We start from the raw sequence: 11,693 nt of genomic DNA, 5'->3' as shown, positions 1-11,693 counted from the left end.
AGCGAGTCATTACACGCTTCCAAGCTTCCTGATTGGCTGGGAAGCCTGCTCCATGCTCCCTCGTTACAAGTGAGGAGGCTTCTGCTGCCAGGCTTCCTGATACCGGAAGTATGGGGCTAGGCATCGGAGCATTTGGGCGAGTACTTGCCCAAATACTCAGCATCGGTACCAATGCCAGTATCGGTATCGATGCATCCCTAGTTCTAATAGACCTGTGACACCTCTGGGACACAAATTAAAATGTAGACATGCTAATAGGATACAATGATGATCCAATTCAAGACTCATATAATAGTTTTAACTGAATAAAAATGAATTAATCTAAAACTATAATGTCATGTCAAAGACATGACTGTAATGCAAATCTAAAGTCGTATCATTGGTTAGCGATAAAATAAATAATAAACAATTAATTGAAAAGTAGATGAATGACAATGTTTGAAAACGGTGTAATTAATAGACTGTATCATCTCCATATCTCAAAGGAACCCCAGGGCACTCAGTAGAAGACTTGGGGCTCGTGGGTCTCGCAATGCCCTTGCATACAGCCTCCAAATTATTGCATAAATATAAGCCAGTATAAAGGGAAAGTAGAGGGTAAAAAATAGCTTTAACCACTTCAAGACCAGGTGTTTAGACCCCCTTCCTGGCCAGGCCATTTTTCAGTATTCAGCGCTGTGGTACTTTGACTGAAGTTTATTCCGTCATGCAACGCTGTACTGAAATGAATTTTATACCTTTTTTGGGGACAGATAGAGCTTTATTTTGGTGGTATTTAATCACCACTGGGGGTTTTATTTTTTACTATAATTAGGAAAAATTACAGAAAATTTTGAAAAAAAAAAGTTTTTTTAACATTATGTTAGGAAACATTTATTATTACCCAGTTTTTTGGTAAAATATAAAAGTCGGGGTCACGTTGGGTAAATAAACATGTCAAGCTTTAAAATTGCGCACACCCGCGAAATTGCAGAAAACTACCATACCCAAAATTGGCCATAGGCGACACTTTAAAAGCTTTTACCGCTCATCAGTTTAGTGTTATCAGTGATTGATGGCCCTAGACTTATTGCTCTGACTGCGACGTTCGCGGCGATATGTAACATCTGCGGCGTAATGGGCGCAATTGTCTTTTTTGCACGTATGCGCCCCCAACGCATGTTTGCATGTGTGTATGTATGGGTGGGGACTTTAAAAATGTTTTTTGTTTTTTTATTCTTTTTTATGTGTAACTTTTAAAAAACTTTATTGCTATCACACACGGGGCTAATAAAAACCCCCTATGTGATAGCCAAATATGTGACAGGTCCTCTTTATGGAGACATCAGGGGTCTCCAAGACCCCTAATGTTACCTAGGACCCCCAAAAAGAAGCTGATGAATCACAGATCTGCACCATCAGCTTCTTTGCAGCTTCTGAAGCTGGAGAGTGACACGAGAATGCGGAAGTGATGTATTATACAACACTTCCGCATTCTTGCAGAGGAGAGGGGACCGGAAGGAGCTCGCGTACCGAGCTCCCTCTGATCCCCTGTGAAATAGGCGACATGCTGATCCCAGGCTCGCACCGGGATCAGCGGGACAACGGCGGGGGGCGCGGATCGCTGCCTGTTTTTAAATTTCTGCCGTTTCCCGCTCGCGCGCACCCAGCGGCGCTCGCAAGGGGGCATGTCTGAGCGGACGTCTAAAGACGCCTGCTCAGATCTAGAGAGCTCCGGGCCGGCCGTTTTTTTACTATGGCCGGCCCGGAAGTGGTTAAACAATTATTTTCTGTGTATTAATTATTTGTGTCTATATGCTTGGGGGCATGGCAGTAGTGTATCATTTTCCTACAAAAAAGGCTCTGTTCTGACCCTAAAGAAGGTACAGATTGCAGTATTTATTTAAAAAAGGATGGGAGTAGCAAAAAGGTATCCAAACTTGAACAAATGTATTGAGTCATTTTCCTACATTTTCCTATAGCCCTTATAGGGCTCATAGGGCTATAATGTGTCACCTTAAAATGTGTAAATGTGTGAAACTACATTCTTTGTTACCCAATCAAAGGCCAGGTGCTCACCCTCTGAGGCTTTTCTAGCACAGCCTTTCTCAACCAGGGTGCCATGGCGCCCTGGAGTGCCTTCTGACTTCCTCAGTGGTGCCTCAACATATTTACACCGCATCATGGCTTCCTATGGTGCAGGCAGGATTCTGATGTGAAGGGGACTCCTCATGTGAAAGAGAGGAACTCTGATATGAAAGAGGGACTCTGATATAATGGAAGACTTTGATGTGAAAGGGGGAACTCTGATGTGAAAAGAGGGGGCTCTGATGTAAATGTAGGCTCCTAGTGTGATGGGGTGGGAACTCTGATGTCAAAAGGAGGGGGCTCCTGAGGTAAAGGGAGACTCTGGTCTAAACAGTGGGATTCTGATGTGAAAAGGAGGGGTCTCTGATGTGAAGGTGGCTCCTGATTTGAAGAAGGAACTCTTATGTAAAGTGGGGAAACCCCCTTTTCATGTTTTTTGCGTGGGGTCTCCCCTTACGTTCAATACCAGACCCCTATCTGGGATAAGGGTCTGGTATGGAGTTTTGGGGGGCCACATGTCATTATTTTACATCTTAAAAGGCGATACCTCGAGATTTTGCATATTTTAAAGGGTGCCATGACTGAAAAAAGGTTAAGAAAAACCGCTGTTGCACACTGCCTGCATAAAAGCAACTTGTATTTAAAAATTCTGCAAATCCAGCCAGCATTATGGTCTATTGTGTAGGGCTGAAAAAGAAAATGAGGTATCTGTTGATGTGGGGACCAAGCCAGGCCTGGTCATTTTCTTTGTACATGAGCCCTGATGCTGCATACAGCTATACATTTAGGTTTCAGGATGCGGCACTTGGCATGCAACCCTGCAGTAGCTGAGCAATTCCTTTCAATTAGGTCAAAAGTACACATTGATCGAAATGGGTCAGTACACAAGCAGTCTTTGAAATGCTACCTTTGTGTTACGTGGCGCCATGTCAAAATTAACTATGACTGCTTTATTTGGCCACATCCGCTGCTGCAGTCTGAATCACTGAACTGTCCCTTCCAGCAGGGTTCTATGTTTCCTGGGAGTGCAGGCAGCACTGAGGAGAACTCGAGGTCAAAGCCACAGGCTGCAGATGCATTTCTGCATCCACCTCTTGTGTGTACAAGCCTGAAGTGTGAGCATGTCATTTGTCACCCTTTGCCTGCAGTATGCTGGTGAATACACCATTTATCTTCCTCCCTTTCATAGATGGCTAATTGGTTCTGCTTGCAGATTAAAGCTGCAGACAGAAAATTGTTCTTGATTTCGTTTGTCGTTTTCAGCTATTTGCTAATGTTAACGGAGCAGATCAGAAGCACGGTTACCTCCTAATACCGAGCTGTCCCTCGGATATTTTACTTCAGAAGCCGTTTCGGGCTTTCAAGAACGAGGCAGAACAGAGCCGTTTAAATCAAAGACATTTAAAAACTGATGAGATGTAAAATAATGGAGCTTCCCCACCAAATCTCCACTCTATGCGTTTAACCTTCACATGGGCTGTTAACCGTCCTGGGAAGAGGTAATTACAAATCAGGGCTACTACAACAGTTAATTAAATATGCTTTGAAAAGCTATCTGTAAGTAGGAAGCAAAACATAGTATCAGTAAGAGGGCAGTGGGAACCTGTCACTGGGCTAATGTTCTTTGTTCAGCCGCCTAATAATTGTCAAGCCAATGAATAGCTTAATCTTAGAAGGACATTTTCTACTGACGCTTGCTGTGGTAATGTCTTATAATCTTGCAGAGAGTGAGTGAAAGAGATTTCCCCTCGATAAGGGCCCTCTTGAAGCTTTGCTTGTCCTGCGATACAGTCCTCCTTTTAAAAATGAACAGACTGCCCGGTCTGATGAAGCCCCAGAAGTCAAACGCAGCCATTATGATATCACAGAGAGTTGTAGCTTATGGCTAAAGTAAATCTAAATCCAAAACCTTTATCTTTATTATTTATTGAAGGACACAGAAGGATAGTAATTCTTAGACAATTGGGTAATTGGGTGAACACTGGCAAACCGAGAAAAAGTTGAAGGCCAGGCCCCGTATAACCCCGCCCCTAACTTTTATGCTTCAGTAATTTGCTACCTTGACACCTTTTCCCCGGCTCTGTGGAGGAAAACTCTAATTCTAGGGTTTTTTAATGTCATTTTTCTCTTCAGTCAAGACTCTAATACTCTGTGGATATTTTTTCTTTGGTAACTTAAGTTAAGACTTCAAATGCTCAGCATCAGCTTTGGAGGCCAGACCCTGATGAACTGAAGGTTCTGTGGCTACTCTGGAATGTGACCTCCGTTAGCATTTACATAGCCGTTTACAGATCCCTCAGCACTGTAAACCCACAGGATTTGCTCGGAAAGTGATCTAGCGACTGGATCATACTTCATGTACTGTGTTAGCTGCAAAGCATGTTCTAGTTGCAGAGCCATGGCAGAGCCTCAGGTATGGCCCAGAATATAAGAACCCACGCAGTGAGTAAGGTCGGTCAGATTGAGATACCTCACAGTTGCCACAGTTGTGCACTAATTTTAACTGCAATTACCATCTGAGCAAAGTGATGGTTAAGATTGAGGGAAATAAGTCTTGATATCATCTGGAAGGTTGAGTGTTGTGCACGCACACTTCATGTTCCTTTTTTCACCTTTCAGTCTGGAAGAAGCACCTTTCTGCTGTGACTCCTGCTCCTTTGAAACCCTGTGGATCATCCAATCTCTGGTTCTGTTCCACTGCCCATCTACACCTTAGTCATCTTCTGCCACCTCTGACCTTTTTAATATACCAAATTTTGCACAATCATTCCCAACTCCTACACATTCCTTTTGGCCCCAAGAAAGCTCCAACACTACCTAAAAGTGCCTGAGCTATGCCTGTTAGAATTGTCCATAAACACAGGGTATTAGAGGCCATAGTAGGTATGTATAGTCGCCTATAGGCACCTGAACCTTATACTTGCAGCTTTTATTTATTTTTTTTGACAGTCTGTTTACACACAAAGAATCATCATTTCATTTACATTTGACAAATTAGCATTCTTAATCTACCTGCGCCAATGATAGAAAACCCCTTTATCTCACAATTCTCAGCCCCAGATGTAATGTGCAAGAGCACCCATAAAATCGTTTTATAGGTGTCTTTTGTACATGCGGCATTGCTCTAATAATATATCATGGTATGTTGTTTACTGAAAAAGATCAGGCCAGCAACGCTGTAATTCATTATGGAGCACCTCATTACATGACACATTAGGGGAATGCAAAGAAAGAGGAAAAAGCTTTTAGCTTCTGCCTGATGGAGAATTCTGGAAAACAGCAAAATTAACTAGATCCCCAATGTAATTAATATATAACTGGCACATGTTCCTCATTAGATTGAGTACAGTGTCATAAATTATCTAATTAACACGTAATTGGCGCTCCCTTTGTTTTTGCTTTAGGACAGATGTATAAAGGCGGCATTGCCCATAGCAACCATTTAGATGCTAATTTCTAGATTAATGGTGTAGCTAAGAAATGGAAGGAAATTCTATATTTGTGGTTGTTAAATCAATCCTGTTGCAAAAAAAAATGGCAACTTGCAAAAGAAGAGTAATAATACTTGCAAGTCCCGCCATTGGTAATCTTGATCTTCTCGTTCTTGCCAACCTACACCAGCGGAAGAATTTTCAGCATCTGGCAAATCCCCATGTGTTGGTTGCCTGTGTTCCCTGCTGTACACAATGATTCTACCAGCTTGCCACTTCATCTGGTGGGTCACAAAGTTTTTATGGTGGGACATTCTAGATACATAGTGGTCAAGCGGGTGGAACCATTGTGCATAGCATGGGACACAGACATGCAATATACCCAAAAGAGTTGGATGCTAAACGTTCTTTGGCTTGAGCAGAATTTTTTTCATTCCTTTGGAACCTGTACATTAGTTACTGCTTTTTGTTGATAATTTATGGCCTTTCTGGAAGTTTTTGTGTACCCTATGTCTGTAGCCCCTTAGTTTTCTTGCTTGGGGTGCTCCCCTTAGACACATACACCGGGTGGCCAGATTATTATGACCACCTGACGTTTGTAGGCAAATTAGCTATAATTTCGCACTGAAGTTGCTAGAGGGCCAGACCATTATAAATAGGGAAGCAGGTTGTTTACCACGACAGTAGACGTGATTTTATTCTCAAGATATGGGTAAACAACGCGTTTTAACAGCCTTTGAACGTGGGATGATTGTTGGCGCTCGGAGCCATGGAGCGAGTATCAGCAAAACAGCAGAATTCGTTAAATGTTCAAGAGCAGCTGTTGTTAAAGTGTTTAAAGACTGGACTGTCAGCCGAAAATCCGGGTCTGAACGTGCGAATTGTGGCCGTCAGCAAAAAGTCAATGTTAGGGGAGAACGGAGTGTGGCAAGACTGGTACAATACAACAGAAGGGCAACAGGGCAGTGACAGATTCCTTGCATCACCTTTCAGCACCTCATGGAGTCACGAGGCGGCCCAACAAAGTCATCTTGTGGAGTCATCTCGTGGCCCAACGAAGTACTGATGGGATGGTCATAATAATCTGGCCACTCAGTCTATATCAAATGCCTTCTTAGAATTATTTTTTTTTCTATGTGAAAAAAAACTATTCTTCTGGTATGGAACAAACCTTTACGCCCTCTCTGAACAACTGAAAGAGGGTGATGGACCAAGTTTTGCCTTTGTATAAGATTACATCTGAGCAAAGGGTCAGGCCTCATTTCTTTGACAGGGTTATTCACAAAAGGGTGAAGAGTTTGGAGAAGGCAGGAGAAGTGAACAATCTAGAACAACATAGCTGAACTGGAAAGTGAGCTGAATTGCAGAATTTTTCTAAATCAGCTATTTTGTCCTAGATTGTTCACTTCTCCTCCCTTCTCCAAACTCTTCACCTTTTTGTGAAAAACCTGTGAGTGTGTCTGGGGTCCTTGGCTTGCTTCTCCCTCCAAAATCCCAGTGTTGATTTAAATGTGATACCTACTTTACTGTCAATATACTGAGAGTTATATTTGTTTGTTTGTTTTATGTCACTGATTTCCAACAGTATACTGTGGTTTGCAATTTGCATTTTCCTATCCCCATGCTTTACGAAATAAGAGGCAAAAGGTGTTTTGATTGGCCTGTGCTGGGTTATTGTTTTTGAATGTTGTTGTAACATGATTTGTTAAATGTAATATAAATAAAAACTATCTTAAAAAAAGAGAAGAAAAAATATTTTTGGGTTGGTGTAGCTTTGTGAGCAGTGGCGTTTCAGAGGCAAGAGTGGTGGGATTTTGTACAATTGAGTGGGAATGATCCCTTGCAAGGTCTTAGTAGTTTTGCAGGATCCCATTAGAGAAGTTTCCATTCAAAGGAGCAGCACATTGCCAAAAACACAAAAAAATATTTTTGGTAGGCAGCTCAATAATAAGCTGTATGATAGCCTGTATAGCAACTGAAGGGGACTGTGCTGCACTTAATGATGCATCATAGTGACCAACTTCAAATCCAACCTTTATTCAGGTAATTCTGTGTATATTGTGTAGTGATTGTTGTCACTCAGCAGATGCTCCTTTCATTTTCTGAATCCAGCATGCCGCACTAAAAATAATTGAAATCTTAATACAATTCAGCCCAGACCTCTGCAATCATCAGCCAGCTGAATGTCATCAAAATGTATGCTTTTGTCCCTCCGGTGCTGCAGCTCTTTAGGTGAGAAGAACGGCAGCATCTAATATGACTTTTCATAGAATATAATCACACCACAACCCAGCGCAACAAAAAAGACAAATCTCCTTTCCAATGGCTTAAATCTGCTCTTTTTAAATTGCATTGCAAATCTTATTATTATTTCTGGAGACATGAAAGGTGCAGGTGTAAAATCTGACTTCCAAAAGTGGATTATGATAAGACAATATGCTGATGGGAATGTGAACAGACCAGAACATCTGGATCAATAATGCTGTTATCATCATTACCTTTATCCTAATTTTCGAATGGCAGCCTTGCACATGTAGACAAAATTACTGCAGTTTTGGATTGCAGTTTGGGATTTATAGTGAAGGTTACCAAGCACCCACTAAAGGCCACAAAGGTGCTGTGACACTTTGCTGGTACTATATACAGTTTATAATAACTTAAGGCAGAATGCCAGGAATTGCTGTTACCTATGCCTCTTTTGTGTTTTTGGATGCCCCTTCCTGCAGAAAACCTAATGGTCCCCTAATAATAGCCCCAAAGGCCTGCTTACAACAGGTGTATATGTTCAGGACCCCACCAGCTTGCAAACTGTCTTGTCAAAGCCAAAAATAAATCCACCCAAATTCAACTGTATTAGTTGTAACTGAAAATGGGGAATTTAGAAATTGTTGCCTTTTAATACAGGTCAGTTTAGAGCTTACATTAACAACAAATACCTAATGAACATTAAGTAGTATGTTTTAATATAATATTAGCAAAAGTGTGCCCATTCGTTTAATGTGCTTGCTATAGAATTGGCGGTGAGGACAGAAGTGCCTGTTGGTGCATTGGTGTATATGTGCTCATTGCTGCAAATACTTAAAGTGAAGAAGTGGGTGTCAGTCATTGGGGTAGTGTGTGTCAGGGCATTGACAGTCAGTGGGCATGTGCATGCTGGTGCAGTGCATGGGCATATTGAATGGGAAGAGTTAGGTGGCAGCAAGTGGAGTACAGTTGGTGCAGTGGTGGTGTAAGAAACTTACCTTTCCAGCATCCCAAACAAGAAGGGTAGCTCCGCCTCCTCTCCACCGACATCACAACTCTCCTCCCTCCTTGTCAGTTTAAGCCGACAGTTTCACTTGTACGGTGTTCCTGCAATGAACACAGACAAGGCAGCTGAACCCACACTCTCCATTCTGAAGTAGTGACACACAGCCTGCATGCCTCTCTCCATCTTCACTTCTAAGCAGGCTGGATGATCTCTCTCTATCCTTGACTTCATAATCAGTAGCAGCCCTCTTCACAGCAGTGACTCTGAGTCCACCCAGATTGAGCCTCCAGGTCTGCTGCCAATAACCCTTCCAGGACATCCATGTGCGGTACTAACAGTCTGACCCAAAAACCACTACACACCTGTTGCTTCCAAGCTGAGATCTCCCTTAGCAACCACTTGATCATGACTTTCAATCAGTTGGGAAGAGGACTGTATGTACCAAACTAACCTTATCTTCCGGAAAGGAACACTACGTTCAGACTCCTGAACAGCAAGTATCTTTTGTTAGTTATTCCTAATGACTTTTGCCTCTGTGCTGTGATGTAACAAAAGGAGGAATATTGAATAACTATTACCCAGAACTATCTTGCTTTACTGACTTTTGTTTGACTCCCTGGAGTGAGGTAACTTGGAGAGCAGATTCCATTTATGTTGTTCACAAAGAGTAATTGAGTGTTACTTATACTTAAAGCACCTTTCTTGAGTTTATACCTGGCCCAGTGATAGCCGCAGCTGAGATTCATACACCCTTCATACAGACATACAGCAGTGTTACAGGTGGAGAGTAGAGCAGTGCATATCAGTACAGTGGTGGAGAGTAGAGCAGTGCATGTCGGTGCTGTGGTGGAGAGTGGAGTAATGCATATCAGTGTTGTAGTGGAGAAGTGCATATCAGTGCAGTGGTGGAGAGTAGACATGTGCACTGCCAAACAATTCGTTTAGTTACATTTCGTTTTAAATTCGGATTTGTGTTATTTCGTTTTTCGGGATTCAGGTGTGAAAGTCAATTCGGATTCGTAATTTGGATTCGGACGAAATTTGTTCGTTTCGTTTTCGTTTCTTATTCGTTTCGTCCATTCGTTCGTTTGCAGCAAAGTGACATTTGAAGGGGCAAAAAAATTTTCTCCTCTAATGTCACTTTGCTCCAACGAACGAAACGAATACGAAACGGATACGAAACGAACGTTCAAACGAACTACCGCTACCGAATTTCGGAAACAGAAATTCGGATTCGTTTGCATTCGTTATATCTGTAATTCGGAATTCGGATACATCCGAATGTCCGAATTTCCGAAAATTTGTCCGAATTTCGATTCGGAACGAAACGAATCGCACATGTCTACTGGAGAGTAGTGCATATTGGTGCAGTGGTGGAGAGTGGAGTAATGCATATTAGTGGAGTGTGGAGTAGTGCATATCAGTGCAGTGGTGGAGAATGGAGTAGTGCATGTCGGTTCAATGGCAGTGAGTTAGTGTGCATTGGTGCAGTGGGCATGTGGGTTTATTCAATTTATTGTCAATGTTTCGATGGAGCTCAGTCTATCTTAAATATGTTTTGCTTGATAAAGATGGACTAAGCTCCATTGAAACATTGATAAATAAACTACTGATGAGTGAGCACCAGGTGGATTTGGTTTACAAAACAGTCCTTCCAAATGAGGTGTCGTTGAGAGCTATGCTTTGGCGTGAATTTAGGGAGGTTGAGTTCTACTTTTGTATCAAATGAAAAGCAGAATTAAATGGGTGCACAGTAGTAAAAGGCTTTTCTGTCTAACAAAAGAAAAAGCTGTTTTTTCTTGTATACATTGAAGTATATCAGGCTGCATTAAGGTCCCTCTGTAATGTACAGCCCTACTGTAATCTGGAAACTCAGCTTTTTATATTAGATTTCTAGTGCAGGTTTGAAAGCTAAAGGAAAAGGCTGACATGCTATGTAATGGACAACACAAAATTCTTTTTTTTTCTGGTTTATATTTTCAGCAAAATGTACATAGACAGCGTAATACAGATATTTAGGGCATATATTTTATTTATTTTACTTGCACTGCAACCGTGACAGATGGTGAAATAGGTATCTGCACACAAAAATAATATCTTCAGGCAAGCTCAGCAAGACCAAAGAAAAAAATAAAGGTATTTTCTTATGTATGCAGGAACACAAATCAAATGGAAAAGATTTTGAATTGCAAAGTTGATTGTCAAAGGAAATGAAACAACAATTTATCAGCACATATAAGCAATAATTAAATATATCTGGGAATATGTTGTTTTTTGCTCTCACTATTCCGTGTCATCAGATTGTCGAGGCTTCTAAATAAGCATATAAATGATTTTGCTCCCATTTTAATTTGAAAATTCACTTGATTACTTTGTGGTCTCGTTCTATAGCCTGTAACGTACTAGGTTATGGAGTTACCTTCTAATAACATGTGATTTTGAACTGTTGTATCTTTTTCATCTTCCAACAGGATATTGCTTCTCAGAAATTCTCGATGCCTTCGCCAGTCCGCACAGTAATCGCTGCTGACTTCGATAATGATCAGGAGCTGGAAGTCTTTTTCAATAATATAGCCTACAGGGGTTCTTCAGCAAACCGAATGTTTAGGTAATATTGATGCCTTTCCAAAATATGTGATTCTCGGGCATATTTATACACTGTTTTAAAGGGACTTTATCATGGAAAAATAAAATAGACAACATTTATTTACTCCCGAAAAAGTCACTTAAAATTCAGGTACTATTAACAAAAATTTATATTTTTTGTATATCACTTGGCTGTAGATCCTCCAATCATCTCTGAATTGGTGCTGAGACTCCTTCTGGAGGGTGGTTACTTTTGTTCCCCATGGTCCCTGTGTGTGTTGTAAAGTAGCCACTGCTCCAAGCTGGCTCCCTTGCACTACTATCTCAATACAAATTATTACAAATTATCTAACTAAAGG

General features: G+C 41.3%; 1 protein-coding gene across 3 annotated transcripts in view; it reads left to right on the top strand.

Annotated features, from left to right (window-relative positions):
• Window positions 1-11,693, top strand: part of CRTAC1 (cartilage acidic protein 1) — a 416,360-nt gene that overhangs the window by 340,229 nt on the left and 64,438 nt on the right. For all 3 annotated transcript variants that reach the window (XM_018563297.1, XM_018563372.1, XM_018563447.1), the window contains exon 8: window positions 11,220-11,356. In XM_018563297.1, the coding sequence (XP_018418799.1) occupies window positions 11,220-11,356 (137 nt within the window). The remainder of the gene's footprint in view (window positions 1-11,219; window positions 11,357-11,693) is intronic.

The sequence above is a fragment of the Nanorana parkeri genome, unplaced genomic scaffold (assembly GCF_000935625.1).
Source record: "Nanorana parkeri isolate BGI_ZX_2015 unplaced genomic scaffold, ASM93562v1 scaffold2, whole genome shotgun sequence".
Classification (NCBI taxonomy): domain Eukaryota; kingdom Metazoa; phylum Chordata; class Amphibia; order Anura; family Dicroglossidae; genus Nanorana; species Nanorana parkeri.
The sequence above is the reverse complement of the archived record's forward strand: the minus strand, read 5'-3'. Positions and strand labels throughout refer to the sequence as shown.